Source organism: Hyperoodon ampullatus, assembly GCF_949752795.1.
Source record: "Hyperoodon ampullatus genome assembly, chromosome: 6".
Lineage (NCBI taxonomy): Eukaryota > Metazoa > Chordata > Mammalia > Artiodactyla > Ziphiidae > Hyperoodon > Hyperoodon ampullatus.
In genome coordinates, this window is record NC_136919.1 from 114011518 (window position 1) to 114037879 (window position 26362).

At 48.6% G+C, this 26362-nt stretch overlaps 1 protein-coding gene across 1 annotated transcript in view; it reads left to right on the forward strand.

Moving 5' to 3' along the window:
• The window catches only part of SLC25A37 (solute carrier family 25 member 37), a gene marked incomplete at its 5' end in the record, with an annotated part of 40419 nt that extends 14639 nt beyond the window's left edge, over positions 1-25780 (forward strand). Inside the window, 3 exons of the mRNA XM_079707194.1 lie at positions 20186-20414; positions 22440-22496; positions 24628-25780. Of these exons, the coding sequence (XP_079563320.1) occupies positions 20186-20414; positions 22440-22496; positions 24628-25148 (807 nt within the window). The 3' untranslated portion in view covers positions 25149-25780. The remainder of the gene's footprint in view (positions 1-20185; positions 20415-22439; positions 22497-24627) is intronic.
• Positions 25781-26362: the final 582 nt, after the last annotated feature.

Genomic DNA, 26362 nt, shown 5'->3' on the forward strand with positions numbered 1-26362 from the left:
CCCTTTCTGTGTCTGCGGATTCCCCTGGCACAGGAGGTCTTTGTTACTAAATCTTCTGGGTGTTTTGAAGGAGGACGTGTGTGGGCCTTTTTCAGTGTCGATAGACAATGCTGAGCTGTTCTCCAGGAGAAACAGTCGGGATAGAAGCAAAGGATTGATCTGGTGGACGTTACGCCATAGAAAATGCCCTGTTGGGATAGGAGTTGTCAGTGAAAGGGTTAACAATCTAAAATATGAAAAAGAGACTAGAGAGTTCCTTTTTAGTGTAATTGTGTTTAAAAATTGTTTTTCCTTAAATTTTGGCTTCTCAGACAATCATTGAATTAATGAACGTGTATTTATGCCAGGAAGCGTGAAGCGTTAAATTTATTTCAAAAATGACTGAAGATTTATAGTTAGTCCTTAGAGCACTGAGAATATCACCATCATTAAGTCAGACAGAGAAAGACATATATCATATGATGTCACTTACATGTGGAATCTAAAAAAATGACACAAATGAACTTATTTACAAAACAGAAACAGACCCATAGACGTAGAAAACAGATTTACAGTTACCAAAGGGGAAGGGGGTGGGGGAGGGATAAATTAGGAGTCTGGGATTAACAGCTGCACACTGCTGTATATAAAACAGATAAACAACAAGGACCTACTATATAGCACAGGGAACTACATTCAATATCTTGTAATAACCTATAATGGAAAAGAATCTGAAAAAGATTTGTGTGTGTGTGTATCTATCTATCTGAATCACTTTGCCGTACACCTGAAACTAACACAAAGTTGTAAATCAACTATAGTTCAATTTTTAAAAATACATAAAGCAAGGGCTTCCCTGGTGGCGCAGTGGTTGAGAGTCCGCCTGCCGATGCAGGGGACGCGGGTTCGTGCCCCGGTTCGGGAGGATCCCACATGCCGCGGAGCGGCTGGGCCCGTGAGCCATGGCCGCTGAGCCTGCGCGTCCGGAGGAGCCTGTGCTCCACAACGGGAGAGGCCACAACAGTGAGAGGCCCGCGTACCGCAAAAAAACAAAACAAAACAAAAACATAAAGCAAGATGACTTAAATCAGCTTTAGAAATGACTTTTCATTGTAAAAACAATAGAAGAACAATGAGGAATACATGGACAAGTTGAAGTGACTCCTAGTTCCTTCTTTGCTTCCAAAAAAAGTCTTTCAAGTTTCAGAAGGAGGTAGAGAAGGAGCTAACACTGCAGTTTGTCACAATGGGGTCTGTGTGGGTACAGTTTTAGGTGGTTCTGTTTATCCTTGGAATTAGCACTGTTCCCTCCACAGGCTCCTGAGATTGGGCCAGCCAGTGATGCTTCCCCTGACCTGGGGTAAGAATTCTCATTTTAACCTTCCCGTGAATGTCTCTTCCAAGGTTCTTTTGAATTTTCTGATAATCTAATCACAAGAAAGTTTCTGAAATTCTCTTTCAGACCCGAGAAAATGAAAGTTAACTACAAAGCTGGGCTTTTACTAGAAGTTGCTTTTAAGTTGGAAACAGATTTCTGATCCTCTCTGAGTTTAAGGGACAGGAAGAAGCTTTGTCAACCCAGAACTTGAACGTGGAGGGCAGGGGATGACATGAGGAGAAACAAGGCAAAACGGATTCTTTCTCTGGATACACACACAGAACATTTAATTTGCATTTTAGGGTGAGTTACAATTAGCTCCTGATGACCAAAAGCCCACCAACGAGTGACCCTGGGAAAACACTTCACTTAATCTGAGCCTCAGTTTCTTCATCTGTGGAATGGCAAGATGGAACTAAAACTATATGGTTTCTTAGGAAGCTTCCAGTTCTAAAATTTCCGCTCCTTATTTGCATGGGCTGTATAACTCTGGGCACTGTCTTTTGACTTGGAATGTAACATATAGACTTGCAAGCACTTCTACTTGAAGGAGGAAGCTAGGAAGACCACCCCTGCCCACGGCCCCCAGCTCTGGAATTCTCCCAGGGCTAGAATGCCCAAGGAGGAAAAGAGCTAGATGCCCAACTACCATTTGGGGCCCCTGTTTCCCAGAGTACCTGCCGAGAAATGATCATTTACATAAATTACTTGAAACCTCCAACTACAGCACTGAAAGACTGCAAACGATTCATCCACACAATTCCAGAAATGCTGAATGGCCACAGCCCCACCCTAGAATCAAGGAGAGCCGTGTAGCAGATGCTTCTGGAAGGCTCTGTTTATAGCTCTCTGAGTCCTTCCTGCTGAGGACCTTTCATGAGCTCACTACCAGGAAGCTGAGTCATCGAGGGGTCAGCCGGCATGGCCACGGTCACCCAGCATTGCCACATTGAGAGGCTTGCTGCAGCCATTCCCCGCACGGTGATGGGAACCCCATCACTCCCCGTGGCTTGTGCTGAGGTCAGGACCAAAGAGACTGAGACATCCCATGGAGGGTCAAAGGACTGTCCTCTTTTCAGGGCTCCACGTGGGCTCTGTGCTGTGCTCCTGGTACCCAGCTGGCTGCAATGACAACACCTTTCTCGGGGCCTCTGTTCACATCCCACCTGCCACTACCCGTGCCCCCAGGTGGCCTCCTTCTCCCATGCTTCACCTGCGTGGCTCCCCCCAGGCTTCCGGTCCCTGCTTCAAAGTCACTTCCAGAACCCTGCCCCAAGTCTAAACTAGGATCCCTGCCTTTACTGTCTCAGCATCTTCCCCTTCTGCCTTGCTTCAGGACATTTAGAGTTTGAAATTTTTTATTTGTAGGACTTAAAAAAATTTTTGTATATTTATTTATTTATTTGGCTGCACTGGGTCTTTAGTTGCAGCACGTGGGATCTTCGTGGGATCTTCATTGAGGCGTGTGGGATCCTTTTTTTGATTTTTAGTTGCAACATGCAGGATCTTTAGTTGCGACATGTGGGCTCTTAGTTGCGGCATGCGGGATCTAGTTCCCTGATCAGGGATCGAACCCGGGCCCCCTGCATTGGAAGTGTGGAATTTTCACCGCTGGACCACCAGGGAAGTCCCTATTTGTATGAGTTTTGGTTTGCTCTTCCCTTCGCCTACTAGACTGTAACCTCCTTGAAGGCAAGGACTCGCTGCCCGCCCCAGCATCCCCAGCACCCCTAGCAGCGCCCTGTTTATGTCGTAGGGAGAATTTGTTGGTAGAATGACCCTGTTTTACCAACGTGAGACTCCTGCGGTCTGGCCACTCACTTTCATGCCCGGCACCCATCTCCTTCTCTCCCCCTGGAAACCCTTCTCATCAGTTGACTTTGGTTTAAATCATACACTTGAGCTCTGTTTCCAGGATGAGGGTTTTCATTGGCATGAAATCTCACCCAGGATTGAAGGTTCCTGCCATTCTCTTAGGCATCCAGGGAAACTTACAAATAGCTCCCCCAAAACTTAGGAAATAATTTGTACATGCAAAAAGTTGTATTATACATGCAGGTGGATTTTGGAGGCTGAGAGGCGAGTCTTCAGGATGTTACCTTTGGTGTCTTTCCCCTGAGACCCTTAGAACATCAAGCCTGGTGTTTCTGGTATTTTGTCATCTTTCTCTGTTATTGTCTGGTATATGAAGAAAGCAGGAGAACATCCACTCCAGCTGTGACCTGGCCCCGCCTACACGTAAATCACCCAGCATTTTGGAGATGATTTGACAGCAGCATTTGTGGGAAATCTGGCTCCGGGAACATCTGGGAAATTTACCCAGGACCCGTGCTTAGCTCTCTAGTGTTCCCTGAACTCTAGAGCCTGGCTCTCCTAGGGCTTATATCCTGGGCTCTTATCCTGTGTGTTAGACCCCAGAAAATGTGAGATGCATCCCACTGTGGGACATAGATCCTCAGTAAGCAGATAGCTGTTTGGGGAGGAGAGTACATCTGGGGCTTAATGTGCCTGTTTTGTGTACGTCTCTGGATGAAATGCAGCGCACCTCTGAGTCCTTGACTATCGTTATGGAGTGTCAAAGCACAGTGCTGGGGCGCTGAGATCACAACAGATGAGGCTGCTCCTTCCTTTGTGTTTCTGTCAGACTTTAATGGGAGACAGGCATGCAGACGCATCACCTGATATAATTATAAGTAGGGGAATGAGCAAGAGAAGGCTGGTGACAGGGCAGCTTTGAAAAGGCTTTTTTTCCTATGGATAACAGGCTAATAGTGGGGCTTGCTTTAGAAGGTGTGGCTTCTCTGGCGGGCGTGGAAGCCAGTTTTGCAGAAGCTGGCAGGACCGCGCTTGACTTGGGAACCGTGCATGGGACTTGCGCGGTGCCTGGCTCCCTGAGTTTGTCCAGGGTGGATCCAGGAGGGCCGTCACCCACGGCTCCCTGGCTCTGATGACAAGGTAGGGCCTTGGAAACACCGGCATCGTCACCCAGTCTCTCACATACAAACGTTTGGCTGGTTTTTGACAGCTACCTCCACGCCTGAGCAGGTGGGGTACTGCTTCCTGGTATGATATCTTCTGGGCTGACACAGGCCAAGGGTGTATTACACAGGGACACACTGCATCATTGGGGCCGGGGGCCAGCATGTGGAAAAGGGTGAGCATCGCAGCTCTGCACCTTAAGCCTTTCTGCCTTACGTCAAAGCTTTGCCTTCCGTCCAAGAGCCCCTGGGCTGAACTTCCAGGTACTTCCTTCCAAGGCAGGCCCTGGAGCCAGGGATGTTGCTGTGTCCAGGTGATTATGCTGTGCCTTTGAGCCTCTGGTCGCCTTCGCCAAAAACAGACAAGAAAAAAAAAATTGCTCTCCCAGCTATGCAAAGAAACCTCAGGGAACCATTGGATTGTGACAGGATTTCAGACTGTGATTTCAGAAATGCATATGGAGTGAGCTGTTGATTAGATTGAGGATTGTTTAAGAATTGTGGTTAAAATACACATAACATAAAACTTACCATCTTACCCTTTTTTCAGTGTACAGTTCAGTAGTGTGGTATATCGGCATTATTGTATGATACAACCGTCACCACCATCCATCTCCAGAACTTCTTTCATCTTTGCAAACTGAAACTCTATCCCCATTAAACAGCATCTCCCCATTGTCCCCAGTCCCCTAGCAACCACCATTCTACTTTCGGTCACTTTGCATTTGACTATTTCAGATACCTCCTGTAAGTGGAATCATACAGTATTTGTCTTTTTGTGATCGGCTTATTTCACTTAGCTTAGTGTCTTCAAGGTTCGTCCGTGTTGTAGCATGTGTCAGAATTTCCTTCCTTGTTGAGGCTGAATTATATTCCGTTGCATGGATAATAGCACCTTTTGTTTATTCATTCATCCATGGATGGACACTTGGGTTGCTTCCACCCCTTGGCTATTGTGATGAATGCTGCTGTGAACATGGGTGTACAAATATCTCTTTGGGACTCTGCTTTCAGTTCTTTTGGATGTATACCCAGCAGTGGGATTGCTGGATTGTGTAATAATTCTATTTTTAATTTTTTTTGGAACTTCCATACTGTTTTCCATAGGGGCTGCACCATTTTACATGCACACCAGCAACACACAAGGGTTCTAATCTCTGCTGGAATTCTTTTTTTTTTTTTAATACAGGTGTTTTTAAGCTGCGGGTAGTCCTAAGGTTTAGCAATGTAGATTTACCTCCCCCCCAAATAAAACATTCCCCTCCCACACGTTTTGTTTTTTAAAAGACTCTTTACTGGTTTTATAGATTTAGAATGTTAGAGGCCAAAAAGGACCTCCTTAGAGATGATCTATTAACTCCATTTGTTCATTGGACAGATATTTGCATTTGTAGTAGATGGGTGAACAAAACGCAGGAAATCTTCCACCTCTCGGTTTACCTGCTGGTGGAAATTCATGTTGATGCCCAGCTAGGCGAACCGATTGCTAGGAGTTCCTCAGGGATTTGGTAGCCAAGCTGGATGGGAGTTGAGGTCTTCTGACGCTTGGAACAGGGCTGTCTCTGTTCTGTCATGCTCACATTTAGGTGCACATCTTGGGGGGATCCCCCAGATCCCCCGTTTGGGAAAGTGAGACACACTTAGATTTATCCCCAGAATCCGAGGGACCTGAGAGCCGGCCCACACCCACAGGCGGCAGAGGGAGCAGACCCCACGCAGGGCGCCCTGTGCCCGGGCCTGTAGCTCAGTTTGGCCCCACCTGGCTGTTTCCCTGCAGTTCCGAGGGTGGTGGGTCCCTGAGAGCTGGGCAGGGCCTTCACTACCACTGTGGTGACTGCACGGGAATGGGTGCCAATCAGCCGTTTCAGGGAACCTTGGCACTTAAGGGCTCTGCCTGGCGCTAGCCCTGGACTTAAGCGCCAGGTAAAGGTCTCCAGAACTGCCCTGAGCACTTAGTGAACTTTCTGCAGCACTCTCCTCTGGACCTTTGCACCAGTGTAAATTGGCACTAGATTTTCCCCCCCACCTCTCTAGCTCCCCTGATTGTTACATAATCAGGATTAATGTAAGCAGCTGGCTCCATTCATTTAGAAATGGGGAGCAGAGAAAGGTGACTGTGCAAGTGGGGTGGGTGGGAGGGATGGAGACCCTTAGGGGCTGTTTTGTGCAGAGCCCTCACCTTCCTAGGCCTCAGTTTCTCTTCTGTTAAGAGGGTCAGCGAACTAAAGGGCTGCTGGGCAGTCCTGGCAATCACTCAGGTCGTCTAGTCCAAATATGCAGTGATTGCAAGGGCCTTGCTTCCAACCAGGGTGCATCCTGGGGGCATCCTCCTCAAGGCGTCTTATGAAGGAATTAGACTAAAAATGACATGACATCTTCCTAGGAGTTTGCTATTTATCTCCTCCTCACCCCCATAAAAAGGATTAATAGAAGCACCAGCAGCCGGATGCCAGACCCAAGGCAAAGGGCTTTTCATTCATTATTTCCTTTAATCGTCGCAGAGGCTAGGAGGTGGCTGCTATGATGAGCCCCATTTCCAGGTAAGGCTGGGAGAGATTAAGTAATTCGCGGAGGGTGCAAAGGAGCAAAGGTGCGAGAGAGGAAGCAGCAGAGCTGGGATTTACGTCAGGTGAGGCCCCAGAGCCTGTTCAGCTGACTGTGGTGGGTCTGGACTCCACTGGAAACTGGAGGGCTGCCTCCGGTTTGTCCGGCCTCTTTCTGGTCAGAGGGGATTGGAGTAGGGGTTCCATTCCTGTCCCTTTATTATGAGATTGTAGGAATCGTGGCCTGGAGTCCCCAGTGCCCTGTGGCTGGTAGCTTCCTTCCAGGACCCTGAGCTCTGTTGTGTGGTTTATGGCCTGTCCTATTCCGTAGTCTAATGATTCCGTTCAAACCTGTAATGAGATCCTTTGTGCCCAACAGCCATTTATGAGCAAGCAGGGAAAAACACCCTCACCTTCTAGGCAGGATGAAGCTAGTTTTGGTGGTAGTTCTTAATGATATTTCAAAGCCATTTGTATTAACACAGGTGGTAGTTCAGGGATCATACTTGCTGGAGCCCTTCTACAAAAAATGGCAGTGATGCTAACGTATACCGAGCACCTCCTCTACGGTGCTAGGTGGTCGATGTGCTCGTGTTTTCTCACTTATTCATCGCAGGAAGCATGTGAGGTAGGGGTTTTCACTGATGAGGGAACTGAAGGACAGAGAACTTTAGTCACTTAATGTGTACAGCTCAAAAACAGTGACGTGGTTGAGGACGGGGCCGTCTTTGTGTCCCTAGGTCCTAATAACGACGGCGTCTGGCATGTTGTAGGAGCTCAGTATGTGACGGTTGAGTGAATGGATGAACTTCAAACCCCAGGAACTGTCTGAGCCTTGGGTGGGTGGGTGATTGAACGAGGTTTCTTTGAGATTCCATGATTCGGATTTTTAGCAAAGTACCGCTGAAGGATGGTCAAGTGGGTGGGGTCCGGGAGTCGGAGTGCTGTCCAGTCTCAGTGCAGTGGTGACTAACTCTGGGAACTTGGGCAAGTCCTACAACCGTTTCCTCATCAGCCAAGCAGAGTTGGGGGAGGGCTGGATGGGTGGAAAACTCTGAAATCAAACAGAAGCCCAGAGGGAGGAGCCACTCCACCCCATGCAAAACAAAACCGATGTTGCTGGAGCTTGGGGGGCTGAAGTAGGTAGCAGGGCTGTCTGGACTCTGCTTCTCCTGCATGCAGGAGATGCACTGGTGCTCTGGGCTGGGGGACCTCGTGTGTTCCCTGGGCGCTTCCATGTGGACCCTTGTATTAAGCTTGTTCTTCAGTGCGGTTCTGTGATGCTTCAGTGAGTTTCCCCAGATGCCAGGAAAACAGAACACTTTGGAGAGTGAGGTGTTTCTCCAGTTTTGCCTCTGACGCCTTTTCCTTACTTGTAGGTGGGGTGTTTTTAAGCCAGTGACATAGACAAAGCTGCTGAGTCAGGGGAGGCCCCGGGGAGGCCAGGTGAGTGAAATTCTTCCTTGAAAGCAGCCTGACCATTGGAGTATTCAGTCTCAGCCTTTGCATACTGATGGAGTGCCGGGGGTGTTCGTTGGTCAGGATGCTCTTCCTGCCCACAGCCTGGGTGGGCAAGTGGTTCAAGCTCTTTTCCAGGACAGAGATGGGTTGGTATTGAACCGGGTTCAATTACCCAGCTCTGTTTGAGCCCAGTGTCCAGGCTGACAGCCAGAGTTGGGAAACAGTGATGCTGTGTGACCTCCAGGGGACTGGTCTCTATGACTGCCTCTAAGTACCACCTGGACATAGACACCCCCGCCCCCCTCCCCAGGACCTGCATGGACTTAAGCAGCAAGGCTTTAGGTGACTTTGACGCATCAGGGCTTCTCCCTCTTTAAAAGGTCCGGCACGTGAGGTGGTGTACGGGTGACTTAGCACAATCATAGAAGCAGGGCACATCAGAGACCAGGGAGAAGCTGGAGGTCATAGGTCACCCTTCCAGTCTACCTTTCCATGAGAGGTCCTGTAGCCTGGTGCAGGCTAAGGGCGCAGTCCTGGAGTCAGACTGTGTGGCTTCCGGTCCTGTCTGTACTCTGTGACCTTGGGGCAAGTCGCTTATCCCTCTGTGCCTCAGTTTCCTTGTTTGTAAAATGGGGATAGTTAGCTGCTATCTAACTTTATTATAATTATTTTATTTATTATATATAATACATTATTATAATAAATATTTTATTATATTTATTTATTTATTATATTTATTTTGTGAGTATTGGCATTGGGGCTCAGAGAAGTAAGGCAGTTTGCCTAAGGCCACGTAGTCCTGCATGTCAGATGTGGGGCTTGAACATAGGAGTCCAGCCCTGGCTCGTCTTACTGGAGCCAAGCAAGGTGGATCAGAGTGACCAGTGGTCCAGGCTTCCCCTCCACCCAGTGCTCTCCCCGCCCTCTCTGTCTCCCAGTGAGGTCTCCCATCCCACCCATGAAATTCCAGCCCTGTTACCTAGAATCTTGGGAATTTGCCCACCTGCAGAGCAGAGATCATTTAATCCTTTGGGCGGGCCACCAACTAGGTACTCTGAGTGTGTCCTAGGTACCTGGGGCCTGAGCCAGGTACGGATTCTTTCATCCCTCCCTCCAGCTATAGAATTTTCTAGAGAAGGGGAGGAATGAGCAGGTTTGGCTCCTATGATAAAGGAATGTGGGAATGGCATCCTTGGAGCCACAGGCGAGGAGGCTGTGAGCTGCCGCCTGCGGGTGGGAAGGCAGACTCCGTGGCTGTGCCGTTACAGTGACCTTGCAGCTTGGGAGCCAGCCGCCGGCCCGTAATGGGACCCCATGGGGAGGGCTTCTGTTGCACAGGCCTGGTCCCTCCTCCCAGAGGCAGGAGATCCCAGCCTTCTTGCTTACCGTGCTGCTCTTTGTAGCTGCTTTGTCAAGTGCGGGGCGTAACCATGGAGAACACTTGACTGTAAAGTAAATTCTAAACACCTCAGCAACCTATTCAGACAGAGCCTCCTGGAGTTCAGCCGCCTTCCCTCTCCATCCACACCTTACCGCTGCATCCCCTGCACACGCGCCCTCCAGCCAGACCCTCCTCCATTTCCCAGACCCACCAGCACATTCACATCCCCCTCAGCCCGAACGTTCTCTTCCTTTCTCTGCTCTGTTTGCTTTTTTTTTTCAATCAAAGTCACACGTGCACCTAGTCAAAAAGGCAGATAGTGTGGAAGGGACTGTAATGACAGCTCCATTTCTTGCCAGTTGAAATACCATCCCCCTTTCCAGGTGCAGCTCAAATGCCACCCTTTTTGGGTTGGATATGCTCTGGGGTCTGTGGCCTGTTCCCAGGAGAAGTGGTGTTTGGTGCTGTGGCTTCTTCCCTGGTAGGCTGAGGAACCTGGTTTGGGTTGTCTTGGTGGAATATGTGTTTTCTCCTGAATACATCGTGTAAGGTCTTCACTTAGTCCTTTTTTTAAAAAAAAAAAAAAGAAAAAAATTGAAGTATAGTTGATTTACAATATTGTGTTAGTTTCAGGTGTACAGCAATATATATATATATATTTATATATATATCTTCAGATTCTTTTCCATTATATAGCTTATTACAAGATATTGAATACAGTTCCCTGTGCTATACAGTAGGTCCTTGTTGTTTATCTATTTGATATATAGTGGTGTGTATCTGTTAATCCCATACCTGCTTATTTATCCCTCTTTTCCGCTTTCCCCTTTGGTAACCATAAGTTTGTTTTCTATGTCTGTGAGTCTGTTTCTGTTTTGCAAATAAATTCATTTGTACTATTTCTTAGATTCCACATATAAGTGATGTCATCACTTAGTCCTTTTGTCCCTAGAAATAGCAATGCGCCCTAAGCACACCCTTAATGGGCCTGAAGGTTTCAGTCCAGAGAGCATGAATGACAGTTGGCAGGGATCCTTTGCAGTCCAGGCCCAGCACCACAGAGGCAGCAGGTAATCAGGAACGTCTGACGGTGGCTGGTCTGATGAGAAGAGCAAATGTGACTTTTGTGCACATTGGACCCCATGGGAAATAAGTGAAAAGGCAGAGCAGGCTTGAAGGTTTTCTCTCCCATGTGTGAACCCACTTCCTCCCACCCTCCCCCAACATCGGGGCCACCTGAAAACCCTGGGAGGTCTGAGGCTTTCTGTAGGCGAAGCAGGGACATTGGCACAGACCTGATTTAGCTGGAGGTCTGTTCCCACCCATCTCATCTCATCTCTCTCTCTCTTTTTTTTTTTTTTTTTTTTTGCGGTATGCGGGCCTCTCACTGTTGCAGCCTCTCCCGTTGCGGAGCACAGGCTCCGGACGCGCAGGCTCAGCGGCCATGGCTCACGGGCCCGGCACCCGTGTCCCCTGCATCGGCAGGCGGACTCTCAAGCACTGCGCCACCAGGGAAGCCCCCCTCTCATCTCTTTTCTGTTCACCTTTTCTGCCTGGTTCTCTAAGAGCTGGCCCTTTGGCTGCTTTCATATAGGGGTTCTCAGCAAGGGCTTTCAGAATGCAAAGGCCCGGTCCTCCCGTGCACCACCCGTCTTCCTACTCCGATGTACAGCCATTCTCCCAACAGACCCCCCTTTTTTTGCTGGTGGGGAGAGGCAAGGACTGCTTGTGAAGACTCATTTTCTCTTGCTGGCTCCTAAATTTTCCTTTTGATGAAAAATCAGAGACACAGTATATTCTCCTTATGGATATACTTTTGCCAACTTGGGAGATGTAAAAAGACACGATTTGGAGTTTTGAACCTGGGAATACGCTTTGTTGTGCCTCAGAGTGTTGCGAACGGCATGGTTCCCCTAGAGGATTTTCTGCATTGCTCCGTTCCTGGTTAATGTGGTGTGGGGGTGATGCTAGATGCTGTCCTCGTGCCTCATTTTTTATGATTTCTGCATGTGCTTTCAAAGGGCCAGGGCGTGATCGTTGGGAGTACCACCAGGAGTCCATCCCCCGTCGTGAGCATGATGAGGATGCGAGTCCTGTCTGAGCTAGGATGCTGGCCATTTTGAACTCAGAGCGCTGAAAGGTTTACTGTGCGTTGGCTCCCTTGATGTGGTTTGGGTTTCTTCGTCTGTTGTATGTCCCTCCTAAGGATTCTGGAAGGTGCGATGAGGTCTGTGGCTTTGCTCCGGAAGGCAGTCCTTTCCCCACAAAGCACTGTGCCAAAAAAAGCCTCTCCTTCCTGGCCTGCGTGTGAACCGGCTCTTGGGCGGCCGTCTCTCCTCTGGGCGGCTGTGCACGGGAGCTGTAGCATCAGCAGAAGACAGACCCCAGTGCAGCTGCACACAGCGTCGTGGATGCGCTGCAGGTGGAAATGCACTGCCAGGGAGGCCTTGCACCCATGGGTGCGTGGCTATGGGGTTTGGAAAATAGGGGGTGGGGGCTGGGGGCAGGCCCTGCAGTCCAGCCTAGGCATTTTACTGCGGTTCGACTTAGTGATGTCAGTGCTACTTGGAAACGGTTGGCAGATGGGAGGGAATTAAACTCACCAACTTAACATCTAATTCTGAAGCAGCCACTGGGTGGCAGATGCTAACATGGTTTGGCATTTTCCTAGCACTTTCTCGGTGCTTGGACCTTATTTCCTTTCTCTGGGAGGAAGTCTGGAGCAGAGATTCCTGGGCGACCTTCTGGAGCACAGCCTTGTTCCCTCTGTGGGAGCCGTGGCTGCCCATGTGCTGTGATGTTTGTTCATTCACACCGTGAACTGGGAGCCCTGTGCACGCCCCTCCCTGTCTCCCTCCCCATCACACCTGCCTCAGGGGAGGAGCTTGGCAAATGCATTTGAATGGATGGATGAGTAGATTTCACATTATCTTTTTCTGGTCTTGAAAGTGCCACTTGTCATGGGAAGTTTTTTTTTTTTATCTTATTACTTGGGTTTTATTTTTGAGAAATTCGGAAAGATTGGGAATCCCCAGCCGTGTCCAGGTCAGGTGGGAGGACAGTGGCCAAGTGACACTGCAGCGGCTGGAGCCAGGCTGGCTTGGCCTCTGCAGGATCCCCGGGGAGGTCCAAGAACTCCCTGCCAGACTCAGCTTGCCCTCTTCTTTCTGGTGGGCCCAGATCCATGACTCCTTATCCATGGGCCCTTGGGCAAGTCCCTTTTCCATTCTGGGCTCCAGTTTCCCAGCAGAAAAGGCAGCTGCTCATAAGCTAGATGTGCTCTCTGCCCAGCCCTTGCAGCTCCTGTTATACGATCCTTCGAGCTTACCTGGGGCAGAACACACATTTTCCACTCCCTCCCTGCCCTCTCAATGCGAGAACAGGCCAGGACTTCCCTGGTGGTCTAGTGGTTGAGACTCTGTGCTTCCACTGCAGGCGTGGTAAAAAAAAAAAAAAGAAAGAAAAGAAAGAGAAAGTACAGGCCTACAAGGTAGGCTTGTCCTGTTTTGTCTTCTTAGGGGAGAATTTGAGGAAGGGACTTGACCTCTCCATTCTGGTCTTGCTGGCAGTTGATGGAGTTGGTTTAAAATTTGTATCCCTCCTGTAGAATTACTGTTCTAGAGCTGGGGTGGGGGGGGAGTAGGGTGGGGGGTGCTTAGGTGATGCAGTGAGTGGCAGGACCAGGCCAGAGACCCAGGTCTCCTGATCTCGGGGCCCATGCACTATCCTCCATCCCGTCCCTTTGAGAGCAACGGCAGTTATGCGAGTTGATGTGGAGTAAAAGGCTCCATCACGTGCCACACAGGGCTTGTGCTGCTCATTTGTCCCCCGCACGGCCCCCCCACCAGGCCTAGTCTTCCAGGCTGTTCCCTGCTGCCCATGCTCTGCAGGGGCTGCTCCAGGGGGTCCCTCTGACTCCTGATCTCTGCACTTCCTACTTCCAGGGTCCGTGCCTTTGGCTGCAGCTGTGTTTTCTCAAGTGAGTTCTGCAAGGTGTAACTGATGATTCAGTGAGACGAGGCTTCCATTGCCAAAGACAAACCTTGAAGAAGTGCCTTGAAACAAAGCTCAACAGTCTGCTTTCCTGAAGGACTTCCCAGAGTCTTTATTGTGCTAATGTACCTTATGAATTTCCAAGAGGGGAGAATTAAAATGCAAAGAATGGGAATTTATTATAAACAGGAGAGCTGGACAGCTAGGTAGGAACTGAAACTCAGGACATGAATGGCAGTGGGTGAAATTCTGTCTCCGTTTTCTTGTTTTTTTTATTTTATTTTATTTTAATTTCTGCTCTTTCTCTGGGCATCTTCATTCATTCATTTTCGTTTTCCTTCTCTCCACCCTCACACCTTTTTTTTTTTAATTGTGGTAAAATACACATAACATCAAATGTACCATCTTAACCATTTTTAAATGTCCTGTTAAGTGGCGTTAAGTATGTTTATATTGTTGTGCTACCATCACCACCATCCATCCACAAAACTCTGCATCTTTTTTTTTTTTAATTTAAAAATATTTTTGTGGCCACGTGGCTTGCAGGATTTTAGTTCCCTGACCAGGCCCAGGGATTGTGCCCCCTGCAGCGGAAGCACAGAGTCTTAACCACTGGACCGCCAGGGAAGTCCCAGAACTCTACATCTCGCAAACCCCAAATCCTACCCTTTAAACAATAACTCCCCTTATCCGCTCCCCGCAGCTCCTGGCAACCATCATTCGGCTTTCTATCTCTATGAATTAGAGGTCCCTAGGACCTCTTATAAGTGGAATCATACACTATTTGTCTTTCTGTGATTGGCTTATTTCACTTAGCATCATGTCCTCAGGGTTCACCCATGTCATAGCACAAGTCAGAATTTCCTTTTCTTTTAAGGTGAATAATATTCCACTGTGCGGGTGGACCACATTCTGCTTATCCATTCATCTATCGATGGACACTTGGGTGGCTCCCACTCACCCCTAACTTTTTCTCCTTCTCTAGTCCACAGGTAGATAGAAAATGCCCAGCCCTCGGTTGTACATTTTATGGGCAATGTCACAGAAAAAGAAAAAAAAAGAGACTCTATTGATTATCTCCTCTCCAGCCCTGGTCCCTGCAGCCTCACTCTCACCTGCCCGCCTTCAGCTTTTCTCAGGCTCCCTTCTGAGGATGCTTTCATGACCTTACGTAACGGTACAGATGGGTCAGTCCTGCCCCCTTTTCTGAGCGCCTTCCGACAGTCCGTTTCATTTTCCTCTTACTTCACACTTTCCTTGTTTATTTCCTCTTGGTCTCCTGGCTCCCGACCCCGAGTGGGTGCCCCCTGCAGGCAGATTGGAGAAATGAAGGTGCTGCAGGACCAGGGAAGCGCTGGCCCCAAGCCTGGCCATGGTGGTTGACGTGGGCTGAGAGGGGGCTTCCTGGGTCCTCAGCGCTCATGGACCACTTGCTTCTGTTCCGGGTGGGGGTCGTTGAATATGACCTGCCACTGAGTAGCCCACCTCCCCGAGGACAGAGAAGTCCACTGAAGTCCAGCTGTCCTTTTCCATAGGATGATATGTTTTGGTTCAAAATGTATTTATTCCAACGCCCTCACCCCTCCTATAAAGAGGGAGGAGGTGAGAACTCAACCCCAAATTTCCCTTGTAAGTCTCCGTGAGCCGGCTGACATGAGCAGCTTTGTTAAGGCAGAGACCACCCGTGCCCTCCGCCCCCTGCCCGCCGTGCCTTCCCATATATAGGGGGCAGGTAGGAGGCGGGACGATGATCGTTGACTGCACTCCAAGCCAGGCGTTTCCTGAGGTTACCTCACTCGGTCTGCCAACAGCTCTCTGGGGGATTTTTCCATACCCCAAGATTAAGGAACCCGCTTGAGGTCCCAGAGCGGGGATGGTACAGACCAGCGACGTCAGCTTGGCCGGCTCTAAAGCCCTAGCACCGTGCGCCCACTACTCCCCGCCTTCGCCTCTCCACATACACCGCCCTCCCAGACAGCCCTCACCACTCCTCAAGCGAGCAAAGCTGAGTCGATTACTGCTGAGGCCGGGTGAAGAACGTCATTAGAAAGCACTGGGGCCTAGAAGGGGCCTTTATTTTTTATTTTTTTGCGGTACGTGGGCCTCTCACTGTTGTGGCCTCTCCCGTTGCGAAGCACGGGCTCCAGACGCACAGGCTCAGCGGCCATGGCTCACGGGCCCAGCGGCTCCGCGGCATGTGGGATCTTCCCGGACCGGGGCACGAACCCGTGTCCCCTGCATCGGCAGGCGGGCTCTCAACCACTGCGCCACCAGGGAAGCCCTAGAAGGGGCCTTTATTTAGCAGTTCTCCGAAAGTGTGAGTGAGGATCAGGATCAAATGGGGAATTTAAAAAAAAACTAAGCCAGACAGAGAAAGACAAATAATCATATGATATCACTTATATGTGAAATCTAAAAATTTTTAACAAAAGATACCGGTGAACTTATTCACAAGACAGTACTAGACCCACAGACATAGAAAAGTTATGGTTACCAAAGGGGAAAGGTGGGGTAAATTAGGAGTTTGGGAGTAACATATGCACACTACCATGTATAAAATAGATAACCAACAGGGACCTCCTGTAAAACACAGGGAACTATACCCAATATTTTGTAATAAGGAAAATAAAATTATTTTCCCTGTAAGGGAAAAGAATCTGAAAAAGAATATATCAATATATATATAGATAGATAGATATAGATACACACATATATATACATGTATATACATATGTGTGTGTGTGTATATATATATATATATAGAGAGAGAGAGAGAGAGAGAGAGAGAACTGAATCACCTTGCTGTACACCTGAAATTAACATGACATTGTAAATCAACTATACTTCAATTTAAAAAAAAGTTTTAAATCAATATGTGTTGGGGTGGTGCCCAGACAGGTATTTTTAGACATTTACCAAGTGATTCTGATAATTAGCCGCTGTTTTGATCCTCCCCTTTGCTTTACAGTTGAGGGCACTGGGGACCAGAGAGGTGAGATGCCATGGCCAAGGCCACTTGGCCCTGTCAGAGCCAGTGAGGGCCGGGATCCAGTGTCTCACTCCAGTCCTGCGTGTTTTTTTGCACTGCCACACCCCTGCTTGCGAGGGGCTGCTGGGACCGAGGAAGGCTGTCCTCCATAGGCTGGTCTTGCCACCCCAGGCCAGAAACCGGGAGGAGGTGGCACAGGCAGCTGCTGCAGACCTTCCCCAAGGCGGGTCTCTCCTCCGGGAATGGGCCTGGCAGGAGCCACTTCTTAGTGAGAGGCCCCAGCTAGGTCCCCAGGGACAGGCTGCCTCTGGTCCTCCTGTGGCTCAGAGACTCACACTCTGGGCTTGAGAAATGCAGCCAAATGTGAACTTTTCATCAATAAGGAAATCTCTAGATATAAAGGGTGATGAGAGGGACAGGTAATTCCAGGAAAGCATGCTTATATTTAGGGGAGGTGAATAAGGGATGTAGTACGGCTTCACCCTCGTCGGTATCCTGAGGTGCATGTGTGTTTGTTTGCATATCCATTCATTCAGCAAACATTTATTGGTCCCCCACTGTGAGTTAGACACTGTACTAGGCATTGGAGATGTGCTGTGACTCAGACAGACACAACCCCTGCTCCATGGAGCTTAGAACGGTCTGGAAGGTCAGGTACTAGAACCATATTACTTAGCCTCTTGATGAATCCTTTATTGTTATTAACCGTAAGAATAGTAATAGACATTTAATTTTCTCACTTCTTCTCTCAAAAGAAGAAGCTGAAACTTAGAGAGCTTAACTGCCTTGTCCAGGGTCACACCATAAGTGACGGAATCAGTTCTGTCTGATAGCAGAACTTGCCTTCCGGGCCACCTGGTTGTACCACCTCCTGCATCAGCCTCCTGATTTTTATCGGGGGCAGTGATAAGAGAAAGCCAGGCAAAATATGAAGCTTCATTTGCTCTAAAGCTTGAGCAATTTCAAATACCCGTTAGAATTTAGTGCTAGAGAACCTCTGCCGTCCCTGGAGCACCAGTTTTGTCTCTTCCAAAGGGAGCACTTTGCATTGCGTGTACTTTATTTTCTCTGGCCAGCGGTGCACTTAGGAACAAAGCCCAGGTTTTGTAGCCGTGAGTCAGCGACCCTCCTGGTCGGCACGCTCACCCACTTCTTCCTTTGGTCTTGTTTGCTTATAATGTGTCCTCCATTATCAAGTTGCCTAAAATCCTTTTGAAACGGGTTAGAATAGAAAACACTTAAACAAAAAGGTACAGGGACACTGACCCTGTCCATTCCCCCCCCCCCGGGAATGTGGGACCCAAGTGTCTGGCGGCTTCCTCTGGCTGAGTCAGGGGGCATTTTCACCAGTCTGTGGTAGAAGAAAAGAGGGGAAAGTAGTATTTAATAAAGCTAAATTGAACTTAAAGACCAATTTTATAGTCAGAAGTAGTCTTTGCTTTTTTTTTTTTTTTTTTTTTTAAGCATTAAAGATGTCCTGGGACTTCCCTGGTGGTCCAGTGGTTGAGGCTCCACGTTTCCAGTTCAGGAGGCATGGGTTCGATCCCTGGTCAAGGAACTAAGGTTCTGCGTGCCGCGCCGCAGGACCAAAAAATAAAACTACCACTACCACTAATTTGGTTTTCATGCTGTTCCTCTGAGCCCTGGGGTTCCTGGTCGGGGGGATTTCTGCCTTGAGGAGTCAGAGGAGGGCACAGAACTTTTTGTCCCATTTCCAGTCAGAGAAGTTTTTTAATTTTTTATATTAGTTTCTTTATGATTTTGTTTAGAGGTAAAAGGGTATTCCTACCAAAGTTTGGAGACCCTCTGCTCTAGACTGTGTGTGTCGGGTGGAGGGGAGTGCAGGAGGGAATGCTGCTTCTGCAGGACTGAGCCAGTGTGGTACATGTACCCACAAATATTTCTTATCTACTGTACTGGTCAGGGCTCTTCAGAGAAACAGAGCCAATAATGTGTGTGTGTGTGTGTGTGTGTGTGAGAGAGAGAGAGAGAGAGAGAGGAGAGAGAGGGAGGGAATTGGTTCACATGATTGTGGAGACTGGCAAGTCCAAATCTGCAGGCCAGGCCAGCTGGAGACCCAGGGAAGAGCTGATGTTACAAACAAAGACTGGAGGCAGAATTCTTTCTTCTTTGGGGGACATTAGTTTCTTTTCTCTTCAGGCCTTCACCTGATTAGACGAGGCCCACCCACACAATGGAGGGTAATCTGCTTTACTCAAAGGCTACTGACTTTAAATGGTAATCTCATCTATAAAACACGTTCACAGCAACATGTTGACTAGTGTTTGGACGTAATTGGAGCCAGCATGGGTATCACGGCCTCGCCGGGTTGTTGGCATATAAGATTCACCATCACACCTACTCAAGGGCCTGGGGAATGTGATGGGGATGACAGAGATGGGGGAAGTTGGTCTTTGCCCCCAGGGGGCAAGACTATACATAGGAAGAAATTAAGAACAAGACCATATATTTCAGGGCTAACTTGTATAGACGAAATGTAAAAAGTATTTAGAGGAGATGAGGGGGTGGGCGATGGAGGATGCCAGGGAGATTTATGGCTGGGGCTGAATGGAGCTTTCCCAACGCAGAGGTCTCAGATAAGTGAGGGCACAGAAGACTTTAGAACTGGAGTGGGAACCCCTGGATAATAATGAAACTTCTATTTCAGGGGTCCCCACCCCCTGGGCCACACAGCAGGAGGTGAGCAGCAGGTTAGTGAGTGAAGCTCCATATGTATTTACAGCCACTTCCCATCGCTTGCATTACCGCCTGAGCTCCGCCTCCTGTCAGATAAGCAGTGGCATTAGATTCTCATAGGAGCGCGACCCCTGTGTGTGCACTGCACACGTGAGGGATCTAGGTTGCGCGCTCCTTATGAGAATCTAATGCCTGATGATCTGAGGTGGGGCTGAGGCGGTCTCATCACCCCCAGATGGGACCATCTAGTTACAGGAAAACAAGCTCAGGGCTCCCACTGGTTCTGCATTATGGTGAGTTGTAGAATTATTTCATTATATATTACAATGTAATAATAATAGAAATAAAGTGCACAATAAATGTAATGCGCTTGAATCATCCTGAAGCCATCCCCCCCACCCCTCTACCCCTGATCCGTGGAAACTGGTCTCTGGTGCCAAATCCCGAGGCCCAGAGAGGTTAAGGGATTCATCAGAAGTCACACAGCTTGCCAGTGGCCGGGCAGGTGTTCCTACTCCAAATCCTGCCCCTCATCTTTTACTGCCTTTGCTGCGCATAATGAAATCCATGTGAACGTGTGTGTGTGTGTGTGTGTGTGTGTGTGTGTGTGTGTGTGTAGGGATGGGGGATTACTCCAGAAAGGAGAAGAATAAAAGTTTTCTTCACCCAGAAATCCTGTGAATCTATAAAAATGGCCTGTTTTTTTCTCACTCTCTCCCTGGGTCTTCCTTTCCCTCCTGACCAGCCTCATTAACCCCACTCTTTTCTTTTCTCACCCTCCCCCAGACACGAATGCAGAGTTTGAATCCAGATCCCAAAGCCCATTACACAAGTGTCTACGGAGCCCTCAAGAAAATCATACGGACTGAAGGCTTCTGGAGACCCTTGCGAGGCCTCAACGTGATGATGATGGGCGCAGGGCCGGCCCATGCCCTGTATTTTGCCTGCTACGAAAACATGAAAAGGACTTTAAATGCCGTTTTCCACCACCAAGGGAACAGCCACCTAGCCAATGGTATTTGCAAGCATTTGTCTGGAGTTAGAAAGGTCTCTCCTTCAACAGACCCTTCCCCAGGGTTCTCCTCCCTGTGACCCAGCAGCCTGATGCCTCATCTCCGCCACGCTTGCTCATGAATCAAGGACTCTAGATATGTGTGTGCACACACACCCAAACACACGCACACACACATGCACACGTGCTTTTTTTCATTCCCTTCCTTCGCTCTCTGGAGCCCAGGGAGAATCAGTGACAGAGGTGTTTCATTGTTGAGTGGGTTTTGCCTTTTTGCTTTTAAAAAAAAAATTTTTTTTTAATTCAAAAGCAATTAATGATCAGATCTAGGGGAGAAAAAAACAAAAAACAAAAAAACAAACAACCCTGAATAGAAACAAAACTTTTGAATGCTGGATTCCAAAAAAAAAAAAAAAAAAAAAAAGTTATCTGGACAGCTTCTTTGAGACTATTTAAAAACTGGCCCAACAGGTCTCTACAACGTCAAGATCTAACTAAGCTTTAAAAGGTCAAGAAGTTTTATGGCTGACAAAGGATTTGCTCCTGCACAGAGGACCTTTCCCACCTAAGCTTCTGGGGATTTGGGAATTTTGCTCCCATTCTCTTCGTCTGTTGCATCTCTCTGCAAGCAAGGGCTGAAATCGTTTTCTTTTGTTGTTTTGAGGGAACCAGGAGGGTGGGGGGTGGCCTGAGCTGGCCGCAGGCAACTGTTATATAGGCTTGTCTTACTGGGCCCTGCCAAGTGGTTATTTTCGCCTCCTGTGGGTTTGGCTTTTGTTGGTTTCTGTTTGGGTTTGGAGTGAGACTCTGGCTAGTGGCATAAGGAGAACTTACTTTAACAAATTTATTTTTCAGCAACAGAGAGGTAGATGTGACTGGCAACAACTCTCTACCCCTTCTCTTTTTTGTTCTGCTCAGAACCAGAAAGCATCCCTCCCATCAGCAAACCCTGGTAATAATGACTCCAACCTGGCTGGTTTGCAGACATTGGTTTTGCTTTTTAAAAATCGGCCCCTAGTTGCATTTGTCCGGACCGTCACCAAGATCTGCACTCTTGATGCTGTCCTCAAGTTCATGGCCTCAGGGCCCTCCTTTTGCTGAAACTGCCTTTTTAGCTCCTTGGTCTCTGAGCCCCTTGAAGGCGGTTTGAACGGAGCCCAGTTTATGTCAAGTTCTACCGAGCACTGTTATTGCTTCACTGTGGTGTGTGCTTTGGTCGCGTTTTGACCTTTCTGGGGATGATCCTAAGCGTGTGGGAGGGAGGGAGGGAGGGAGGGAGGGAGGGGGATATATACGCATTTCTGAAGCGTTAGCCTGTGTCCCTCATGCTTCCCACCTTTTAGCAGTTATCTTAATTACTGGGCAGTGTCACCCACAGAGGGAGGAAACCCAGAGCCAAAAGCAAAATTCCAGGCTGGAATCTGGCTTTTGAAGTTCCTGGTTCTTGAAGCCAGGCCAGAGGAGACCCTCAGAGGGGCTCGGTCATTTCTGAGACACGTCATCACTTTGCAAACTCACCCTGGAAATCTGCCATATGCAGATCTCCCTGACGCCCATTTCCCTTGGCCATTTGCTTTAAAAAATGCCTGGATTTTATTAAGGAATTTTCTCAAAGATTTATCTTCTTTTTCCCCCCTCTCTGCTGTATACATGATATCATCCCCTTCCATTGCCCCCAGCGTAAGGGCAGAGTGGGTTAATCTGTAGACAAAGGCCAGAGATGAGAGAGAATTCAAATCTCTGTGGTGGAAAAAGCCACCAAGTGTGTTTTCTGGTAGCATCCCATGGTGGCAGGTCTAGCCTTTTCCTAGGGAAAATGAGGTTCTGCAGGGTTGAAATGTGAGTAACGGTGCCTATATTACCTTCCTCATTTTTATCCAGTATTTTCCATGATCACTTTAGGGTTTTAAGAGACAATGCTCACCTGGGTGGAGTTGGTAATGAGTTTTGCTTCTTAGAAAGCAAGGTCCAGGAACTTCCTCAGAACCCCTGGTCCCAGAGGGTAATTTTCTGGAGTTTGTTTTGCAGGGATAGCTGGGAGTATGGCCACCCTGCTCCACGATGCAGTAATGAATCCAGCAGAAGGTAATGTTTCAGGGTCCCAGGGAGTGGCAGTAGGGGATGCACAGAGGGGCCTGAGCAAAGTTGGGGGCTGGGGACAGAAGGTCGGGCAAGGGAACTCCTGGTCCCGTCGGAATAAGCAGGAGAATTCATACCATGTTCTCAAAGGCCTCGAGAAGGCACGTGAGCATTTGAGCTCTGGGATTCCTGTTCGCTTAAACGGAGCTACTCAGGGTGTGATCCACAGACCAGTAGCATCAGTGTCTCCTGGGAGCATGTTAAACATGGTGATTCTCTGGGCTTCCCTGGTGGCGCAGTGGTTGAGAGTCCGCCTGCCGATTCAGGGGACGCGGGTTCATGCCCCGGTCCGGGAGGATCCCACATGCCGTGGAGCGGCTGGGCCCGTGAGCCATGGCCGCTGAACCTGCGCATCCGGAGCCTGTGCTCCGCAACGGGAGAGGCCACAACAGTGAGAGGCCCACATACCACAAAAAAAAAAAAAAAAACCCGAAAAAACCATGGTGATTCTCAGGTTCGACCCCAGACCTACTAAACCAGAATCTCTGGGGGTAGAGACAGGATATCTGCTTAACAGCCTCTCCTGGCAATTCTTTTGTGTGCTTTTGCACTACTCTGAAACCTGTGTGTGCTCACATGCATACACATGTGCACACACACACACCCCACTGGGCCCTTGTTAACCATTATCAACCACAGACGCGAATTTAGAAGGAATCTGTCAGAGGCCATTCGTTAGGGCTTAAGGGCTTATGTTCAATTTGCTTTTTTTCAAAGAAATTTGAAATTATTATGGAAAATTTCAAACAGGTGAATGTAGGGAGAAGAGTATGGTGAGCCCCCATGTGTGTATCGCTCTACGTCATAAATTATTATTTGGCCATTTTGTTGTAGCTGTCTCCTCCCATATTACCTTCTTTTTTTTTTTTTTTTTTTCCTTTTGAATTTTGGGAGCGTGATAAAGCAATTCTTAGCTGTGCAGACGAGTTCTGTCAGCTTTTTCAATATCCTCGCATCCTCAGCCAACTTGGGTCTGAATGTTGAGGAGCTTTTGGACCCAGTGCTGGACACACCTTCAGCTGGGTTATTCTCTGTGTGAGATGTAGGGCTCTCTCCCTTTTCCTCCTCTATCTGAAAATGGTCCCTTGCCAGAAGGGAGAATCAGAGGTTTAAAAGTGCAGCATTTTAAATCTTGTGTTATAAGTTTGTCTGGTTTTGTCTTTTAAGGTTACAATTTATTTGCTCTCAGCTGCCTCCCATGCCTTAGCAGATAGGAAACTTGTTCTGACTTTCAGGGATGTATGGGTCAGATTGGGAGGTGGGCCGCTTTTTCTGTGTGTTTAAGGCAGTTCACATCAATGAGCAGGAAGTTAGCCCATGTCAACCAGGCAAGACTTTTATTTCTATTTTTTTTAAAGGAGAGAAAAATGAGGTTCAACTCCACCCTCCTCTCCTTGACATTATATCGTTTTAAGGACTTTATTTCTTTAAAAGTAAAGCACGCTGTATGTGTTTATCTTGCAATGCGTGGGGACAATTAAAATTCTAAGTATTTGCCCCCATGTCCTTTGACCCACCAGTTACTTTTGTATTAATAAAGCCAGGGTCCTCACTGGAGTTTGCCATTGAGCTTGGGCTGATATCACTCTAGTGTCTCTTCCAAGAGCACTGAGACCCAGAAGCTAAAAACACTGTCAGAGGTACAGACCACTGAGAATAAAAGACGGGACACGTGTCCAATAGACGTACTGGGACGGAAGAGGGCCGAGGAGCCAGGAGCAGGGTTTAGATTTCTCAGCGTGCGTGAAGCCCGAGGCAGTTAGGGCCTGGGGGCTCAGCTCGGGGAGTCTCGTCTGAAGTGGCTGCCTGGTTTGGGGGCCACGTCAACCAAGAGTCAGGCAGGAGAAACGTCAGGGAACAGCCACCTCCTGGCCCTGGATCCCGGAGGCGTGTGTTTAAATGGGATGCCCTGGAGCTGGCCCTCGGTGGTTTCTCGGGCTGGGGCTGGGTGTGTGCTAGCTCTCTGTGCCCTGTTACCCATGTGTCTAAACTTGCTTGTTTCTCTTTATGGCTTGGCTTCCCGTCTCACTCCGACCTGGGGTGGGGCTAAACCCAACCACCCGGGACCCGCCCACAGTTGTGAAGCAGCGCTTGCAGATGTACGACTCGCCGCACCGGTCGGCCCTCAGCTGCATCCGGACCGTGTGGGGGACGGAGGGCTTGGGGGCCTTCTACCGGAGTTACACCACGCAGCTGACCATGAACGTTCCCTTCCAGTCCATCCACTTCATCACCTACGAGTTCCTGCAGGAGCAGATCAACCCATACCGGGCCTACAACCCGCAGTCCCACATCATCTCAGGAGGGCTGGCCGGGGCCCTGGCTGCAGCCGCTACCACTCCTCTGGACGTTTGTAAAACCCTCCTCAACACTCAGGAGAACATGGCCCTCAACCTGGCCAACATCAGCGGCCGGCTGTCGGGCATGGCCAACGCCTTCCGGACGGTGTACCAGCTCAACGGCCTGCCGGGCTACTTCAAGGGCGTGCAGGCCCGCGTCATCTACCAGATGCCGTCCACTGCCATCTCCTGGTCCGTCTACGAGTTCTTCAAGTACTTCCTCACCAAGCACAAGCTGGAGAATCGAACTCTGTACTAAAGGAACGGGCTGTGGGAAGTGATGCCAGAATCTTGGATTGTGCAAAGGCTTTCCCTGACTTCTCCCCTTCCCCTGCCCTCACACCAAGATTACTGGGGCAGGGTGTTGGCAGAATCTGCTCTCTGACGCCTTAGAGAGAGGAGAGGATGGGACAGCCGCTTACACGACGGCCGTCCGTCGGCAGGGACATCCCAGGTGGTAGAACATGTCGAAAGACTGACAGGGGAGCGAGAAAGTGCTTTTTCTCTTCCTCCCCCACCACCCCGAGAGCGATGTAGCTTTTCTGCTTCAGTATAGCATCTCCTCCCCTAGACTCGTACGTAGATCACCCAGGAGGGAAGAAAATGTGCGGTGACTGAAAACATTAAAGAGGAAAAAAAAATTATGTACATAGAAGTTCCAGTACCCAGTATCAAGTAGATGGATAATGTTTATCCTTTATTTTTCTATGTAGAAGTTTTTGGATTTGCGTGTGTGCCTGTGTGTGTGTACAAGCAAGTGTTACAGCTGGGAATATAAAGCTGTTTAAAAAAAAAAAAAGCTGAATTCTTCCATCGGGTTAAGTCAAAAGGCACCAAAGTAATACGTTGCTCCACGTGGCCTAAAATTGTGTTGAGCCCCCCCAGATGGAAGTTCCACTTGAATGTAAAATAATAAATATAAGGTTTATATTTTGAATTTTCTTTTCATAGGGGAAAATGGTACGTTGAAAAACAAGTCAAAATAATGATATAATACTTTTAGCTACTTTTTTTTTTTTTTCCTTAATCAGTCACCTTCATGTGCCTTTTCCCTTTGTCTTTTCCTAGAAATTCCAGGACCAAAGATCTGGCCCTGGGGCTTTTCCTCTTGCTGTGTGCTCGACCGCACGCACACGTACTGGGCGGCAGCACGGCTCACACTGGAGCACAGTGGCCCCCAGTGGAATTAGGGTGGCTGGCCTTACACTTACTGAAACCATTTCCTTCCCTTGTGGGTGACGTGAATGTATGCCTCGCGGGGCCAGCACTTAAAAGCCCTTGAAATGCCAACGCTTGGCCACTTGTTGGGCGGGCAAGTGTGATAAATCCTACCTTGATCCTTGGACTTAATTCTCCAACAGTCTTTTAACCCAGGCACTTCAGGTATTCTTGTCTGTGTGTGTGTTTGACTAAATCTCCTGATCTCCTGTGTTTCCCTGTGCAGTTTTAGGGGTCTTAAAAAACACAGCAAGC